Source organism: Telopea speciosissima, chromosome 4 (assembly GCF_018873765.1).
Source record: "Telopea speciosissima isolate NSW1024214 ecotype Mountain lineage chromosome 4, Tspe_v1, whole genome shotgun sequence".
NCBI lineage: Eukaryota > Viridiplantae > Streptophyta > Magnoliopsida > Proteales > Proteaceae > Telopea > Telopea speciosissima.
Genome location: NC_057919.1, coordinates 14,479,385 through 14,498,936, shown reverse-complemented (window position 1 = coordinate 14,498,936; position 19,552 = coordinate 14,479,385). Strand labels below are relative to the sequence as shown.

Sequence of the window (19,552 nt, the reverse complement as noted above, 5' to 3'; positions counted from 1 at the left end):
CTTTGTTGAATCTAACTAGAGCGCCCACTGCGAGAGCCAATTGTTCTCGAATTCGTTTCAAAAATTTCGGATAACAAATAATTGATTCCAAAAAGACTACTCTGTTATAAATCTACTGCATCTCTTCATCAAACAAGTGATATATAGACCTCAATTTGTGAAAGGAGTTCAAAAGACTAGCTTCGGATCCCAAGCGAGCAAAGTCCCTTTTCCTGAAAACTTGCTCTTCCATTGTTGCAGAGCCAAAACTCGAAGTTGCTTATGTTAAATACTAATGCATCCAAGACAAAAATATTTTCCCTAAAAGAACAAAAGGAATGAAACAGATTACAGCATGACTAGGTTCAAAGAAAAACCATAAGCAGAGACATCAAAGACTAGGATCAATGATAAAATTAAAATAGAAGACAAGTGCTTCCCAATAGTCGTCACATTCTCAAACTCAGCTCTGCATTTCAAAGAACTCCTAGTTTCAAAGAATCCACAAAGCTTCAAGAAAGAAACTAGAGTTATTCTATTTGATGGCTAAATTTCTGAGCATCCAACGCCTTATCCCTCCCTAGAATGTTCAACACAAACTCCACCGCTTGCACATGATACTCCAATCTCACCAGCCCGTTAATAACATGAGCATATACTTTTCACAGGAGGGGAGGCAGTTGGATACCGGAACCTGTTTGTTGTACCATGGACATCCTTCATGGCTGAAGACAGCCTGTTCTTTATCAATGGCATTCTCTACCTCCAAGCTGAGCTCACCATCAAGCACTATAGAGCTTCATCGGTTGATGCCGGGCTGGTGTTGAAGTCCAACGGTAAGAAATGATTTAGGTTAAGTTTTTTATGATTTAATGTAAAGGGTATTTTGATAAAAAAATTTAAAAGTTAACAACATTTAAAAATGAGTAACGGTTGATATTAAAGTAGTTAGTGGGTGTGTTTTAAAATATAGGCAAACGTCAAGGGGTGGTGCATAATTTTCCCTTTATTAAATGATTCGATTCGTTTTATTTTGATTTTGACATCCTTAGTTACAATGTATGCAGTCTTACCCTTGTTTTGGCAAAAAGACTATTTCCAAACTCGAACCCCTGACAACTTAATCACAATGGAACAACCTTTACCATTGCACCAAGACCCACCCTCTTAAGTTAGTCATTATATACTTCTATAATCATATTATCTTCTTTTTTTTTTTTGTTTTTGTTTTTTGGGTAAAGATAATCATATCATCTATAACTTGTTATTCTAATGGTTGAATCTATTGAAATTGTTTCTGAACTGAAACTTATTTCCAATGTAAGTGAACTGGTTTTATGCTTTAACATGAAAAGCATTGTTAGGGTATTTGAGTTTTCTAAATTTTGTACCTTTCTCCAAGTTATGTTTCAGCCTTGTTTGTGCCTACTTGGGTACTTCCTAGAGCGAATTTTTATCTTTTCTAATTCTGACGCCCCTTCTATTCCCTCTAATCCCTCACGAGCTGAAATGATCACCCTACTCCACCTTGGGTAGTATGCTCAGACAATAGATAGATGGTCATTTACGCTATTATGTGAGGAATTGGAAGGAATTAGAACGTGTAAGAATTGGAGGTGGAGCTGAAGCAAAGTTTTTGTGATCCAGTTGGTTCAGAAAATGTTGTATATGATATCGCAAGGGTTTGACCATTTCAACTCAAGTACAAATAGACATTATGTTGGCTATGCAACAGTGTCATCCATCATCAACACCCACCAGTACACTGAGATTGTATGGAGGTTCCATAACATGTACACGGTAACACAGAATTTCACAGGTGTATGATATCTTAAAATTAAATTACTGGTCAACCCAAAATGATGATCCTATTAGAATTTTCAATAAAATGGGCTTAATTAATTACAATATTAGATATACTTGAACTGATTTGATCCATTACTCAAAAAGATAGACCAATCCTATTCATTGTGCAAGTGAACTAGGGTTGGGATAGTATTATAAATACTATGATCTTGAGTTCCTGTAACCTATGTTCAATATTCCTTTCTTCCTTTCATAAAAAAGAGAAACAAGGAATAGTAAAAGGTTGTAGAAGACTCAGATCAAAGTTGTTATCGTTGAGTATCTTGAGGTGTCTTGAATATCCATCATCAACAAACGAAAGGTGTAAGGTATGCCCAATTACTTTTTTGTGTTTTCATTACATCGTGTTCTGGGTTTCAATGTATAGTTTACGATCGGGGTTTCATCCCAAAGATTGATATCTAACAGTTTGTATCAAAGCCTACCATAGAGAACTAGAATCAATGTTGTGTTTTAGTTACCATCAATTTCCATAGTTGTATAATTGATTTGTTTAACAAAAAAAAAAAGGCAACTTTCTTCCTAATCTGTGATACGATTCAGGGTTGTCCGACGCATGTCCAAAGCGTTTGAAGATGGCCTTTTGGTTGTCAGTGACTCGCCGTCATTCGTAGACAATTTTGGGTTGCCAGTGATTACTTAATTTAGCCACAGTAGCCAATTCCTTTTGAGGCGGAACCCTGTTTAGGGTTCTCTTTTCAAGTTTTTGGGGAATCAGGGGAATATTCCCCTAATTACTCCAAATTATTTTGGGGTAAAAAAGGATCAATGTTGGATTTTTGCAGACCTTTTTCTTATGCTAGTTTTTGGTGTATTTCAGGATGAGATTGAATCTAAGATTTTGAGATTAGTAGTGATTCCTGCCAAGGTTGGAGATTTATAGGGGGAAGATTCTTGGAAAATCTTGGATTGTAGCGAAGAGTGGCTAATTCTCAATTTCCCTTTTTAATGAAATTAAGTAGCGAAGATTTCCTCTTCTTAACTTCCTATTTTTGTTAAAATTATGTCCCAATTAGAACTAGAATGGGATAACCCTATTAGGGCCTGCATGATAATACTTTTGTTTTTCTATTTCTCTGTTTTATGTTCCTGGGGGAAAAGAATACTAGCAATATGTTTGTTAACACTTGTTCATTTTTTTGTTCTTGGGAATGAACCAAGACTTTCTACCAAAAAAGGAATGAACCAGGACAAAAAAAAAAAAAGTAATTAGGAAATAGACAAAAAAAAAAGGCTCCAATTTGAAACATCTATATTCTGGAAATAAAATGGAGAAGTAAAGAGGTAGGGGTGTTTGACCTATCTCCGTGACTCTCATCTCCTCCAGACTCCACCGCCAACACCACTACCACCACCGCCATTGCCACCATCGCCACTACCACCTTCACCACCACCACCACATCCTCCTCCACCACCACTGCCACCACCAATGTCACCACCATTGTCGCCGTCGCCGCCGCCGCTACCACCACCACCACCATCACCTGCACCATCTCCACCAGCACCACCTCCTCCACCACCACCACCACCTTCACGCCAATAACTCCTCACCACTACTGCCACCAGCAACACCACAACCTCCACCACCACCACTACCGCTACGACCAACACCACCACCTCCACCTCCACCTACACCACTACCTCGACCACCACCTCCTCCACCACCACTACCACAACCTCCTCCAAATTTTTTGGTATTCAATAGTATTTTTAAAAATTTATCGAAGTTTCAAAAATAGAAATTACTGGACATAACAAACACATTTCTATTTCTTTTTTGACCTAGAAATAGAATTTATGATGCAATACCAAACACCTTTTTTTTATCAAAAATTTTTGGCCCAGTAATAGAAGTCAAAAAGTTAATTTTGGGAATAGAATTGGGGCTCAGAAAAAGAAGTGTTATCATGCATGCCCTTATAGGCTCGAAACTTAATCTAATCCAGCAATAGTATTATGATGGTCTCCAACCGGCGTGGGAATTTTGGAGCCAAATCGTGGGTAGACAGTCTGTCTTCGATGGCTAGTAATGGGATTCCAAGCGACGAAGTGGCTGATCGCCTGCCGTGGATAAAGGAATTAATTTTGGTCGAACAAAAAATGTTAGACCGAGCCGATACACCTTAACCAAACCCAGGACGAACCAGGTTGGACCATACCGACACGGTCCGGGTTCTCGAGTCCACTCGATTAATAAAGTGGGTTTAATTAATTACAGTGTTAATAGTTTGGTGGGAATCCACATAATTTAACCGATTTGGTCCGTTACTCAAAGAGATAGGCCAATCCTATTCAATGTGGAACTGAACTAGGGTTGAAACAAAATTTTAAAGACTATTGTCTTGGGTTCCTGCATTCTATGTTCACATTCCTCTTTCCCTCCCACAAAGAACAGAAACAAGGACTGACAGAAGGTTGTAGAAGACTCGGATCAAAGTTGTTATTGTTGGAATATCTTGAGGTTTCTTGATATTCATCATCGACACACTAAAGATGTAAGGTACACCCAATATCTTTTATGTGTTTCATTACATCGTGTTTTGGGTTTCATTGTATGATTTACAATCATTACCCAAAAAAAAAAATTGTATGATTTACAATCGGGGTTTCATCCCAAAGATTGATATCTAAAAGTTCCATCTTAAGGAAACCTTATTTTTGTTAGTGTTGTTCAATATTAAGGTTATTGAGAAATATGTGTGTGATTTACTGATTTTACCACAAAATACAAGACTAATGACACTTGGATTTGTGGGGAGGAACATAGCATGGCCATTGACCCTCAATCTTGTAATTTGCCTTTATAAGCAGGTTGCTTGTCATCTGATGGATAGCACTACAGATGCTTTAGCCAAAGCATATCAGGAGTTTGTTGCTGCTGCAGCTGGTGTACTTGAAGCCAATGAAGCCAATGAAGCTTCTGGTGGCCAGAAAACAGTAACAACAGATGCTGCCCTAGAGAACTTTAAGCAGAGATGGGAATTGTTTAGAGTAGTTTGTGATCAAGCAGAGAAGTTTGTGGAATTTGAGAAGCAAAGGATATGTACAGAATGGCTGGTGGATGAGACCACTGGGGCAGTGGCAGGGAAGACTGGGCAGGGTACCAGTACTGGTCTTGGTTCTGGAAATACCAGTGCTGCAGCTCATTCTCATTCTAGTGTTCCATTTGACACCACATTCTCAGAAGAAGCTCCACAATAAGTATTTATATGTAAATGTTCCCTTGATTCAGTTTCTTGGCTATCTTAATATAATATAAGCTTTCCTATCTCCAGCAATTCATGTAAGCTTAAGAGAATTCAAGAAATGCTTCATTTTTTATATATTTTTTTAAATTCCTAGCTTTTGTATCCTTTGTTATGTCCGGGAACATGGTTTATAAATTTTAAAGTCAAACTGCATTTGGTATCCTCATGGAATTTTGTTTTAGATTTGTCTTCCTCAATTGAACTAGTCTGACAAAGCTATTGTATACATTTTTCATTTATTGCGGGTTTGAGTTTCGGAAACAATCCCTCCGTGAAGTGGGGGTAGAGCTGCGTAAATTATGACTCTCTGTGAAGTGGAAGTAAGGCTACGTAAATCATGACTCATGCATTGGATACTGTCTTTTTTAAAAAGGGTAGTTGTAATTGGTGAACAATCCTCTATTGTCGAGCTGTCCGGTAGGACCGTGCTGCTCAAACATGGGGCTGCATGCAATTATCGCCTTACCTCCACTCGGGTAAGACGTTTGGGCAGGGGTAAGGCGGACATTACGCACAGCACTGTGTCAGGGCAGCATGATCCTGCCGGGCAGCTCGGCAATAGAGGATCCAAATTTTGATATTTTGATGAGAAAATCTTATTGATAACCAAATTTGGTGAAAATGAAATGTTTACTTTTCTGTTCTTTTAATTATTTTAGATAATATACTTTAATTATTTACGGCAAAATTTTGTCATTTTACATGTTTATTTGAAAATATATAAGAAAATTTCAGCTTGTGAGAATGATATAATGGTGGTAAGTCATTTCAAACTATTTTAAGAATTATTATATAAAAAGAAATTTAAGAATTTTTTTACTCTATTTAAAAACTTTGCTCTTAAGAACGTACAAGAGAAAGGACAATCAAAAGAAGGCTACAACTTTCAATTCACCACTTTGGTTACAACAATTATCCTATTCTGATACCTTGATCCCTGCTCAACTAAATTGAAGATATTGTTGTGTTTCCCTTTGCATCTGTTTATTCAAGAATGCACAGGTTTGTTTGTATGATTTAATAGCCATTTCACCTAGCAAGGCTTTGAACGAACTCTGATGTAGGAAACTTCGTGTAAGCCTATGGATCCTCTTTTGTCGGCTACCTCGATGGTTTTATTCACTCTCTTGACATGTTATGTTTGTATTTTATAAATTCTACAATTTATATTAGGGAAAAAGAAGGTTACCAGGTCGGTAGAGGCCAATGGAAATTTGCACACAGGCGTCCAACAGGGGAAGACCCATGGGGTGGGGTGGTCATTTCATCCTCGATCCCTATGTTTGGGTGTAGGGGCCATGCAACTTAGCAACGATCCCTCACCGTTTATATTGTATATACACTTATATTATAAATTATGTAATTTACATTATATATTCTCTCGCACCCGAATGTTTATTTGTATATTATAAACTATGTAATTTATATTAGGGAGGGAGATCGTTGCTAGGTTGTGTAGTCTCAGCAACAACATACAGGCCAATGACAACGCATGCAAGGGCATTTAACAAAGCTGAGATTTTTAATTGCACGAGATGGTGGTCATTTCACCTACGCAAGCACCACTAAGCTTCGCAACCTTCTTTTTCCCTTTATATCATATATAATCTCTCTATGTAATATATATTATGGAAAAAAAATCTTGAAAAGTAATGTGTCCCTACACGTAGTCACAAAGGGGTGGGACGGTCCCGTTGAGGCTTCCAAGCATGTTCCCATTGGCCCGTGCTAGTGTATAGGCTCCCATATGCTTTTACATAAAATCTATAATTATAGGACAAGAATTTTTTTGTCTGATCATGTAGCGCATACACCAGTGCGAGGGCCAATGAGAACACACCCAAGGACATCAACATCAAATCATTTAATAAACGGTTTGTCAATTTCAGAATGATTCAAATCGATTTTAAAATAGTATTATCATTATTTTTATCTCATTGTGTTTTTTTTCTTCTTAATATCCAAACGGAAAGAATCAAAACATTCTTTTCTTTCGCATTATTTTTCGGATCCTTTTATTATTTTATTTTATTTCAGAATTCGAAGATTCTTCCTTAATCATCGGTCAAGGATTGAGATATAGATATTGATATCCATAAAGCGACAACACTACTGATTTGGCTGGCCTTAGTCTTAAACTGTCAATTTTTCTTTTATTTAAAAAAAAAATGATTTTTTTTTTAATAATTTTATCCTTGATCCGATATGGATATCCGATCCGACCAAGTATCGATATCGACCTCGATGAATATTGACTTGATCCGATCGATCTGTTACCGATACCTCTATCCATGTTATCGGTTCATGGTTCTAAGTATCAGTATCGTATCACTCGTATCGGGTGATATGTACCGGTTTTACTAGTCACCGATATCGATACCATGCCAATACCGTATTGATAGCACGGTTTGGACAAGGGATAAAATGGTCAAAAAATTTATTTTTGAGGAGATTCAAGTGTAAGTTTGTCCATACAATCCATCTAAGCCGATATCATATCGGTATCGTATCGAGTTTGTAGGATACCGATACCGTTCACTAAAACCATGCATCGGTTGGAGCCCGTTAGAGAAGCAGTTTTACATATTTAAAACTTCAGAAGACAGATCCAAAAAACAATAAGAACTAAAATGATGACAAAGAGAAGTCATTTTCCGGCTCACATGGCAACAACATTGTTTGAAACTTCACTTTCAGGAACACACAATGATGGGAAGAAAAAAAAAAAAAAAACAGAGAAATCATCTTCCCACCTCACGGTCGATAAGAAATCACGCAAAAAGAATCCAAATTCCAGCAAAAATCGAAAAAATTGAAATCCCATTTATGTTTCTAAGCGTAGAGGAAACTCCTCCAGTCTGGGAAGAGGAGTTGGAGGAGGTGTTCTGTGTTTTCGACGTCAAATCAAGGGTCCCTTTAGAGTTCAAATTCTCCTTCCCCATCGCATGGGCTGCCGGAATCCCGTCCACGACGGTGCTACCGACCTGCCAAACCTGGTTAATCGTGGTCATGGTGGTGGGTAATGCTATGGTAGCGAAGATTGTCATTGTCTCATCAGAGTTCTCTGCTTCCATGTCCGATACTTCATAAGCGATCTTCGAAGGTGCGATCTTGTAAGAGGTCACATCGAAGGTCTTCACCGTCATATTCCCGTCGACCTGGTAAGCGATCAACGCCTGAGATCCGATCATCGCTGGTTTCTTGGGATTGATCGCCCAAGCAACCCATCCATCGCTTTTCGCTGGAGCCACGAACGCTATCATCAGAGACGAATTCTTCGAATCGTAAGTCCAATGCAGGTAAGAACTCAATTCGGGAAGATCATTGCATTGGTCGTAAACTCTGTTTCCTGTGAACTTCTGGGATGTGCAGGTAAGGGAATGCGAATGGTGGATTTGCAGAAGAAGCAGGATTGAAAATACTAGAATCATAGAAAGCCGAGAGGAATACAGAGACGCCATTAATGGGGAGGGAGTGTTTGGGATAGATTGAAATTAAGGAAGTAAGGAAAACACACGCTTCTTAGATCTTAGTCCCGAGTTCCGCTATTTGTATTGGAAGTTTCCTAAATTTAGCGGAGAGTAGTTAATTCTCAGCAACTAATTGTGTCTTAACAGAATAGTTCTGTGCCAAGCACGGGGGATAAATTTTCCCGGGGTATAAGGACTTTATTATCCCTGACCCCGTGGATCCCCACATCCACACAGGAATCTAAGAACAAATAAACAAACACAGTGGCCGGAGTCTCATGTATTGGGTATGTCATTTTACAAAATTAATAGACTGGAGACGGAGACGAGTCAAATTGGCGAGAAAAGGGTTTTTAACAATTACCACCCCAAAATCTTTACTATCTACTATTATCCCCTCCCCCAAAATTTTCAAACTGTTACCCCCCCCTCACTGATGCATACTAACCACTAACTGATACCCACCGTTATATTTCCGTAACGGTGGGGGTTAGTTGTGATAGTGTGCCCTTGTCATGGATTTTTTAGGACCAAAATGCCCTTTGGAGTGGTAATTGTAAAAAAACCCCACCCCATCAATTCACCAAAATAAAAAAAAAAAATGGACCACCAACCCCACCACCGCCGCCATCACCACCACCACCACCTCCTCCTCTTTCTTCTTTGTCAGAACACCATTGCCACAACCCCATCCTCTGTTTTTTCTCACCAACCCCCTTTGCTTTTTTATTTTGCCCTTCATTTCTTGATTCTTCAAGAAGCCCAGAAATGCAAGAAAGCCAAAATGAAAAATCTTCCCTTCCACCCGCCTGCACCGCCACCTCCACCACCACCACCTTCATCATCCCAAGGTGGAAAGAAACCCAAAAATCCTTTACTTTGTTTCTGAAACTTATTTCTCTTCAGTTTTTCACTCGGAAAGAAACACAAAAATCCCTTTCCCCATTTGCCCTCAATTTCTGATGGAAGCTTTCTTGTTTGTTTTCACCTTCTAATTGCAGCTCCTTGCACTTCTTAATCTTATTGGGGTTTTTGCTTTTCTATCGTCATCTATTTTGAATGGTTTTGTGTCCTACACCTTTAAATCGTCATCAAGCTCTGGCGATTTTTCCTTGCCTTGAATGGAAGCATTGGTGATTTTTCCTTGAAAAGCTAGGGCACAAGAGAAAGCTTCCAGATGAAGCCGAGAATAAAAAAATAGGGAGCAAGGCTGAATTGGTTGAAGAAAGATGAGCGCGGGTTAATCTCTCCTTCAATAATTTTTTCTTCCATTCATCTTAATTGCTCTTCATTTTTCTATTTTCCTCGTTTGTTACTGTCGACATTCTGTTCTGGGTGGTACCTACAACTAAGCATATCTAAACCAAACTCTAACAGTCCTTTTCTGTTCTTCCTGAAATTTGGAGCGAAGATTGTACGCTTTTGGGTGATTCATGCTCTGGTATTTTTAATCTCAAATTTCTCCTCTGCAGAGTTAATGACCTTCAATTGAAGCCTTACCTGTAACTTCCGCCAGGTTCAGTTATAGAATTTTTCTTTTTCTATTTTTCTAATCTGTTGGCCTGTTGTTGATTGTTCCTAAACGATTTTTAAGTGCATAATCTTCCCCTACAATTTTGGGTGGTCATTGCGCCACCCTTCTTCCTCTGCACCCCAAACCTTACTTGAGTTGAACCTTTTTTCGTATAGAGAGCAGGGGATTGCCATTGGAGTCAAGAAGAACACGACGACCACGAAAACTCAAGTGCTTAACCTTGAGTTCGAAGAGAATATTGCCATTAACCTTGTCAGCAACAGAAAAATTGTCTTTCCTAGGGGATAAAACTTTCCTCAAAAGGTTTGGGGTTGCAGTGGAGGAAGAAGAAGAAGGAGAAGAAAGAGGAGGGAAGGTGATGGGGTGGTTTTTTTTTTTTTTTTACAATTACCACCCCAAAAGGGCATTTTGATCCTAAAAAATTCATAACAAGGGCACACTGTCACGACTAACCCCCATTTTTGTAACGGTGGGGGTCAGTTAGTGGTTAGTATGCATCAGTGGGGGGGGGGGGTAACAATTGTTTGAAAGTTTTTTGGGGGGTAATAGTAGATAGTAAAGATTTGGGGGGGGGGGGTAATTGTAAAAAATCCACGAGAAAATAAAAGGCACCACAAAAGCCTTGGACAAGGCAAAAGAGAATAAAATACAAGGACCATATGGTTACCACAAATTAAATTTCTCATTCCTTAGAATGAAGGTAGTAGGAGGTAAATCTTAAGTGGTGATTCCATCCAGTATAGACGTAATAGCCATAAAAAATCATCAACTTTTTGAGGGCACTTTGAGGAATCTTTAGAGTCATTTATAAGGCAGGCTGAAGAAGAAGGCTGCCAAGCAAGGATACGAAGGAAAAGAGATTCCTCGATTGGATCTACGATGACATTACTTGCCATAGACTCTGAAATTTCCTCTGAAGAAGCGACTAATGAACTATCAACCACAGGTTCATTTTACACTCAGAGGTCACTCCAGACTCATGGGGGGGGGGAGGAGAAGCATAATATTTAGTTCTCCTGAACTTGACTTGGATTTTAAATTTGAATTTTGAAATTTTCACTGTTGCCAACCATCTCCGGAGTTGCCCCTCCATCCACCACATTTGGTGGTGCACCACCAACCTCTCAACTTACTGAAACAATAGTCTTTGCCTTCCATTCCTTAAGACGGGTACTTTTCTATCAATTAATCCTATATGTTTTGGGAGACATTATTATGGTTTTGCAGGGTTGCCATAGAAATCGGAGATGCAGGGATTACTTCATTGCGTTTGCTGCGTTAATCTGTGGGTGTTGCATCTGTGGACGCATGAATCTCAATTTTTTTAACCATTTGGTTGGAAAAACGGATTTACATATTGAGATTCACCAAATTTTAAGATTCAATATTTTAGCCTAAAAGGCTGAATCTCAAGATTTTACCTCATGAGGTAAAATCTAGAGATTCATGTTTTTTCGTTTCTTGAGATTCACATATTATCGAGAGAGGGGAGACCAAATCGCGGAGTTCCATCGAAAAACCGCCATTGCTGCTTCAAGTACCCGCAATATTGCCGGCGCTCCTCTACAAATCGCCATTGCCACTTGACTTCCAGAGCCTTTCTCGAAAAACCTCTCATCTCCATTTCCCTTTTTTTATTCTCCACTTTCTAATCCACTAACCGAATACTCTCTTTCCCACTTTCTTCCCAAAATCAAACTCATATGTTACATAAAACCCATTTCTCTTTCTGATTTCTAAATCCCTTCCTGCAAGAACAAGCCCTGCCAATTGAAATCTTTCCTATTTTCTCATTTCTACGCATTATTGAATCATTCATCAGTGTGGGAGATTCCTGCAATTTGAATTTGAATTGGTATTTTCGTATTTATTTTTCTTTTTCTTTCCTAGATACTCTGTAAATGCAATTCTACGTCAGGTGAGACCCACTTCCATGGCTGCACAACAATACCTGAGAAGGAAATAGAAAAGTATCGAGTGATCTGAAAATCTTTGCCAAGTTGTTGTGTTAGCAAATGCAATTTGCTCTAGCAATGGCCCTAATTCCATCCCCATTGATATTTCTCCAAACCTCATCGGATTCTGTAGTAAACTGAACGTCACTCTTGCAAATGGCCATTGCCGCTTCAGTTTTTTACGTAGATTCAGGTTTCAGAATCAAGGTAACCAAATAGTTATTCTAACAGAATTTCAAATCTAAAGATACTCTCATCTATTGATGTTACATCTGAATCAATGCAGGCATCCAGAAATTTACGCAATCAAACGCAATGTTAAGGGTTCCAATGAGCTAAGGAACAAGCATGGACAACCTTAGATGATTTAGATGGATTGTTAGTGCGCAGGTCGTGGATTGGCTCATTCAAGGCACAAAGAAGGACAATTTGGCCCTCCTCCAACCCCGATGGGACGGGGAGTTTAGTCATTTCATAGGGGCCTCCACCCTATGAAATGACCAAACCCCCCTGTTTTGGCTGGGCTGGATCCTCCAGCTCCCACCATGGCTGGAGGAAAGCTAGGTCCCATTACTAAGAAGTATGTGGAGGTAGCTTCCATTGCCCATAAGGCCATAAGCGGGCAACTAAGGCCAAAAGTAAATGCCGTGGCCACAGGATTTTTATCCGTTGCTGTAACTGCAGCGCTGCTGTACTCATTGTGCGGTGCTGCAGGTGCCATGCATGTCATGTGGGGCTCGCTATGCACACATGGCACCTGCAACGCTGCACGATGAGTACAGCAGTGGATTAAAGTCCGTGGCCACGGATGATGTATGTGTTTTTCTTTTTATTATATTTTTCAATAGAAAAATAGAGATTTTCATTTTAAAAAAAAGAAGCAAATAGAGACTTGAGAAGAGCGTAAATTAAAAACCAAAAATGGCCACACACTGATTAACGGATCCATTCATCTTTTTTACAATTAAGTACATAATAATTACCATAACTCGCTGTTCCTGGATCCATTAATTTGGATGCTACGTAAAGAAAAGAAAAGAAAAACTTCAAATTTTTTTTTTTTTGAATTTGACATAAGAGATAAACACATAAATCAATCATATGTGTTAATTGTTATTATAATTTTTGTCTTATTATGTTTTTTTTTTCCCCATCCAAACATAGGGTAAAATCTAAAATTGATTAACAACCTAGGGATGTTGCCAAAAAAAAAAAAGGGTAATTTACACATACCACCCCTGAGGTTTGACGAAAGGATATTTTCACCTCCCAGTTCTGGAAAATTCTGCGTACCCCCCTGAGGTTTGCAAACGGTAACAAATAAGCCCATTCCGTCAGTTCAATACTAACACTGTTAAAAATTAGACTTGAACTAACGGAATTGCCTTTAGAAGGAAAAAAAAAAAAAAACACCTGCAACTCATCGTCCCCAATCGATTTTGGGGAAGATGAGTTGCAGGTATGGAACAAACTACCAATACCCTCGCCGTCCACTGCTCAATTCAAGCAGAAGTCGATTAAGATTGCCGGGGAGGATGAGTTGCAGGTATCCTTGTAGGGAACACCATGGAATCCAAGATCTCTGAGAGATCTGTTTCAGACAGCTCTGAAATTCCAGATTTGCTGTCGCCTAGGACTGCTGCAACCGAAACCCTTCCCCAAGAAAAAAAGTCCCTACAACTCATCTTCCCTAATCGATTTTGGGGAAGATGAGTTGCAGAAATGTGAGCCTAAGCCTTGCCTTTTGTCATCATCGTCTTGAATTCTTCAAAATTAACGTTTCCATCGCCTGTGGCATCGACAGAGGTGATCATCTTGGAGCAGTCTTGGATGGTACACTTCTCCCCCAAGCTCTTCAACACCATATGAAGTTCATTTACTGATATCAACCGGTTCTGATCCTTATCATACATATCAAATGCATCTTTCAGCTCTTTCATCCCATTACCGGCGTCTGCATCACTGATGGAACTTCCACGGTGGAAATAGGCAAATTCTTTGAGATCGATGTAGCCATCTTCGTCGATGTTGATCTCTCTCATCATGCGGTGAATCACCTCCCGAGAACTTTCAGAGCCTAGGGTATTGAGAACGTTGCCAAGCTCCGTGGACGAGATTTTTCCGTCACCATGTGCATCAAATCGATTGAATACCCTTTCAAGCTCTTCCATATCTTCCAGATAAATTGAAGATTTGAGACTACAGCTTTCAAAAGTCATGGAGAATTAGTTTCTAATGCCTTTGATTCGTATTCTGATGTGGTTTCGAAGGTGCGCGCGTGAGAGAGAGAGAGAGAGAGAGAGAGAGAAAGAAGACTCTATTTGAAATATGGGCAGGCCCTGATGGTGGTTGCTGTGTTGCCCATGGTAGTGTTAAAATCATGTCCAGAGAGCTCCTGCTGATTCTATAGCTGATGGCATGTCGAACTTGCAAATCAATCGACCCCCTTTCTTGAAAAATCTCTCTTAGAACAAATTAGGTAAAAAAGGGTATGAAAATAAAGAATTACAGAAAAAGAAAATATTCTCAAAACACGAATGTCAAGTCAGAGCCCCTCCGAAGAACAAGAAGATGTATAAAAACGCTTTATATGAAAACCCCCAAAGCATTCGATTCCAAAACCAATCTTGCAGTACTTGGTAGCACTCTTCAGGATCGCTGATGAAGAACTTTTGGCTGTGGAGAATACCTGCGCTTGTGCTTGATATTTCAGATTTAAGATCCCTCTTGTATGGTTTTGCAATAAAACTAGAATTTTATGATGGAGAAGTGCTTAGGGATGGTTAGGTACTCATCTTCCCCAAAATCGATTGGGGAAGATGAGTTGCAGGTGTTTTTGTTTTTTTTCCGTCAGTTCAAGTCTAATTTTTAACAGTGTTAATCATGAACTAAAGGAATGGGGTTATTTGTTACCGTTTGCAAACCTCAGGGGGGTACGCAGTTAGGGGGTGAAAATATCCTTTCGTCAAACCTCAGGGGTGGTATGTGTAAATTACCCCCAAAAAAAAAAAATAACAACCTAGAGAGTCATTCTTTTGAGTTTTAAAGATTGTGCAAGTCAAGAGTTGAGAGTTTAGAGTTGAGAATCGAGAGTTGAGACACAACACGATAGATGAACCACCCATCCAGTATTTACCATCAACATTAGTGAGGAAGCAAAGGAAAGTTGTTTGGCGGAACGCCATCCATCTCTTTGGATACCTAAAAATGAATCAATTTTCATTCAATGTTTGTTTGGTGTTGTAGTAAAATTGATTGTAAAAGAGGGTAAATTGGCAAAGCCAACTTTGAACAACAAGCTCGAGAGTCCACTTCAATCCATAGTTGGAAAAATGGGTTTTGACTGGGGCGCGTCACCCAAGTCAAGTCAAAATTTTGGAAACCTGGTCAAGAGTCGTGTAAACTGGATCAAGGTAAAAAATGACGACACTAGGTCATAAATGGTCCGAGTCAAATAAGACTCAATTTTTTTCTCTGAGTCATGACAAAATCGTCAAGTTTAGTCATTTTAAAAAAAAATCATAAAATCAATTCACTTAGAAACGGAGTTAACTAAATAGTAAATCCATAATCTAAAACAATAAGAAAACCTCAACTCCTTGACTCCCTTCTCTTGTTCAATGGTATAAACTCAAAATGCATTGATATGTGATTAGTTCAATCCAAAATTGAGTGGCTCAATTTTCAGTATTGATTTTTTTTTTTTTCCTTCGCAATTTTCTAAATTCCTTGTTGATTCTTACCTAATTTCATCGTTTCGTGGGCAAATGAATATTCTTTTCAAAAGAAAGGTGGTGGGAATGATTTAGCTCGATTAACAATTGAATACCAAAGTTGATCTTCATCCTACATTTAATCCTCTGCCAAAATGGTACAATCTTGATATATTCTATGTGTATCACTTAAAGACATTTCATTACAAACGTGATGCCATTTGGACTCAAGAATATTAGGGCAACCTATTAAAGACTATCAACCACAGTACTCCAAGTGAAAGTCTATGTTCAATAGATAGGAGATGGAAGTCCATGTTCACAAGAGAGGAGAAGACTTATTTTCAGGGTATGTACGTATCCTAATTACAGTAGGATCGACAGTCGACAATAAAATTACACACAACCTCTACTCTGGTAGCAACCAAAAAAGTAGTTTTGTGGTTTGTGTGAATAGTAAGGGTGTCAAACCTAGCCGAACCAATAAGATCAACTGGAACCGGTCGAAAAAAATCTAACTGAACTGAACCAATCCTTATCGAATTGGTTTTGGAATAGGGTATGACGGGACCAGCTGAAAACTAGACTACAACAAATCAACTGATATCCAAACCAAATGAAACTAGGGGTGTCAACGGGCTGGGCTGGCACTAAACCCTAACCCAACCCTAGGAGCCTTAACCTAAATCCAAGCCCAGCCTGGCCCTGCCAGGGCCAAGCATACCCTCAACCTAGCCCGACCCTGGTAGGATTTTCCCAAGCTCGGCCCGGCCCTGTTGGCCCTTAATATCTTTGCCCATGAGCTTGTGGAACTAACAAAGCCCACTTAGTCTACCCACTTAACAAAGCCCAAGCTATAAAAAAACATAATATTTTAGAAACCGGCTATTACTAGACTTGAACCTTCAACCAAATGGTCATTGTAGAAGAATTTTAACCATTCTACAAGAGCCTCTCTTTATATATTTTTTAAATATATAGTATATAATACAGGGTCGAGGCCTCAACCCAAACCCGACTTGGCCCTGCCAGAGTCAATAAAAACTAAACCCAGTCCGGCCCGACCCTATTCGGGCTCAGGGCGGGTTCGGGTTGGCCGGGTTTTTTTGACACCCCTAAATGAAACCAATAAAAAATCATTGAGTGTAAAGTTATGAATAAGTGAATTCATTAACCATTGGTTTCAATATTATCGAGAAAATTTATGATTTAAGTGGAATTGTTACAAATCAATGAGTATGAAGTTATAAATAAGGAATTGATTTGTAACCATGCTTCCATTGATCTCCGTGTTCACTATACAAAATTTGTTGGATGGTCAAATGAATGATTTGATGGTCTGGTATTTTCTCATTGAATAGTTATTCAATGATTTCAATAGTAATTATCTTCCTTTTACAATTAGTGATAAATAACGATATGATTTGTAATGCTGATTTTACTAGAAACTCTATTTATGATAAATATGATATTGTTTGTAATGATGATTGATAAATAATGATATGATTTGTAATGATGATTTTACTATAAACTCTATTTATCTATTGATTTCAATATTAGTTACCTTTTTCTTAAAATTTATTTCGGATCACAGCATAAAAATATTAAATCAATTTTTGTATTCATGATTTTTTATTTGTTTCACTTGGAAAAGGTGAAATAAAGTTTTTTTTTTTAATCAAAAAGAAAAAGTTAAAAGTTTTTTTATCAAATATTTTTCTTATGGGTAAAGCTGTTACATATTTTATAACCTCTCTTTTCTAACCTTTGCTTCCTTTTTTTCAACATTTAATATTAGGGACAGGTAAGTAATTTCACTTCTTAGTTCAGACTCAGGTTAGATAAAGGCTCAAATTGAGCCAAGCCAAACCAAAAGAATATATATATGGGCAGCTTTCACTGTAGCCAAAACTTTATCCTCTTCTCTATACTCTATACATCCAACCTAAACAAACATGGCGACCTTTCTGGTGATGTGCGATCATAACACACACACGCAGAAATCGAACCACCAAGGTAGAGTTGTTGTGCTCTCATTCGGTATTCTTCTCCCTCTGTTTTTGCTCCCCATTTCCTTCGCTCTGTTTGTCTCTGTGGACCTCTGTTTCGTCACCTCATCTCACTGGTTCGCCCTCTTTGTGTCTCTCGCGGGTGCGCGCATCATCTATCTTCCCCTTCTCCACCTCTCTCTCTCTTGAACAATCACCTCTCCCCTTGCCCCTTCTCTCTCTCTCTCTCTCTCTCTCTCTCTCTCTCATTGTTTCGTACCGGCAGTTCAAAGAAGATCGGGTTTAGCATTTTTCCTTGATCCAAAATCTTCATTAAAGATCTGGATAATTCGTAGTCATGCGGCCATGTATGAGGCACACAGTAAACTCCTAGATTTATGTTCACTCGACACTAGTAAGAACCATTGTGACTATTGCGTTGATGATGACCGAACACGTAGCATCGTATTAAGAGTGTTGTGGGCATTTGTTAGAGAGGGCCTGCCACGTAGGAAAGATGGCTTAGAACCCCAAAAGAGGTTGATACAAACTGGAACTGTGTTGGAGAGAGAGAGAGAGATATCACTTTGTAGTTATAGACTCAAGATGTGAGGCGAATGTCAAGATTCAAGATTCAAGAATCAAGACCCATAACCCATGAACATTCAACTCTCAAAGGAAAGCTCATATGGTGGTTTTTGTTTAAAAATTAAGCAAAAAGCTCATGGTTTTGATGTACAAATTAAGCAAGAACTATCGATCTTGCATCAGACAATTGAAGCCAGCACTGAGGTAGAACTATAAGGGAGGATACGAAGAGAAACAAAAAAATGAACTCGGGAATAAAAAAAACTCCACGCCAAAGTACACAGTTCCATCTGTTCCTATTTCTGAATGCAAACCTACGATTTCAATCGCGGTGGAGTTCAAGCGCTCTGCAGAAAACAAGAAGCTCAGGGATCTTAATTAACTCTTGTAGCATTTTTCAGACATGACCGGATAGTCCATAGGTACTTGCTCATTGCCCGTTATTAGATTAGTCGGACGAAGATACGGCGAGTGCCTAGGAGCGTAGACGAAGTTGGTATGGACCTTGAGGCCTCGCATGGCATGAGCAGCGCAGTCGTAGGCGTTGGAGGCATCCTTGGCGGTGTTCAACCATAGCCTCTCCCTGGACTATGGGTCTCCTATCTGTGCTGTGTGTCGGGCCCCATGGCCACCTCTGGACTCTAGGTACAGGGACAAATATTCTTTCCCAATAACCACAGAGAGAGAGAGGTCGGAGGGATGAGGCGAAGGATACGATGAAATAGAGGTATAGAGCAAGAGGGCCAAGGATGTAGACAGAGAGAGTGAGAAGAATTCCAGGGAGCAAAAACATGAGAGAGCAGAGAGACTCAGAGAGAGAGGGAGCCGAGTGTCGGCGTAGGGAAGGAGCAGTGAGCCCGTGAGAGTATCGAGGGCGAAGCCACGACGCTTGAAGACAGGATAGGGCTGTTAAAAGTACATATTTAGACACCTTAAATAATTGACACCTCATGTTTCCAAGGATAAAAAAACATGGTTACAAAATATGTTCGTAACCTTCCCTTAGTTAGTAAGTACGCATATTATACGTGTATCTGAACGTTTAGATGAAAAAGATTTTTGTTCTCGCATTTTCTCATATTTTTACAAAAAAATGCGTTTTTTAAACGATCGAATATTATACGCGTATAATTCGGATATTATACGATTTTATACTTTTATACTTTTTAACCCTAATGTTTAAAAAAAAAAAACCCAAAGAGATATCGTTT

General features: G+C 39.0%; 3 protein-coding genes across 3 annotated transcripts; 1 reads left to right on the top strand and 2 right to left on the bottom strand.

Annotated features, from left to right (window-relative positions):
* The first annotated feature begins 4,561 nt into the window (after nt 1–4,561).
* Nucleotides 4,562–5,078, top strand: LOC122660361 (mediator of RNA polymerase II transcription subunit 32-like). Its single transcript, XM_043855631.1, has one exon. It carries the CDS (start codon nt 4,582–4,584, stop codon nt 5,044–5,046), a length of 465 nt encoding a protein of 154 aa, XP_043711566.1. The 5' UTR covers nt 4,562–4,581; the 3' UTR covers nt 5,047–5,078.
* A 2,786-nt stretch (nt 5,079–7,864) lies between these two features.
* On the bottom strand, nt 7,865–8,554 carry LOC122659002 (cytochrome b561 and DOMON domain-containing protein At3g25290-like). Its single transcript, XM_043854167.1, has one exon. The coding sequence runs from the start codon at nt 8,552–8,554 to the stop codon at nt 7,865–7,867; it is 690 nt and encodes a 229-aa protein (XP_043710102.1).
* A 5,228-nt stretch (nt 8,555–13,782) lies between these two features.
* LOC122659001 (calcium-binding allergen Ole e 8-like) lies at nt 13,783–14,271 on the bottom strand. The gene has a single exon (XM_043854165.1). The coding sequence runs from the start codon at nt 14,269–14,271 to the stop codon at nt 13,783–13,785; it is 489 nt and encodes a 162-aa protein (XP_043710100.1).
* Between the last annotated feature and the right edge of the window lie 5,281 nt (nt 14,272–19,552).

Bases quoted from the DNA above. Each gene is read 5' to 3' on its own strand.
- LOC122659002 (XM_043854167.1), bottom strand. From the start codon at position 8,554: ATGGCGTCTCTGTATTCCTCTCGGCTTTCTATGATTCTAGTATTTTCA.
- LOC122659001 (XM_043854165.1), bottom strand. From the start codon at position 14,271: ATGACTTTTGAAAGCTGTAGTCTCAAATCTTCAATTTATCTGGAAGAT.
- LOC122660361 (XM_043855631.1), top strand. From the start codon at position 4,582: ATGACACTTGGATTTGTGGGGAGGAACATAGCATGGCCATTGACCCTC.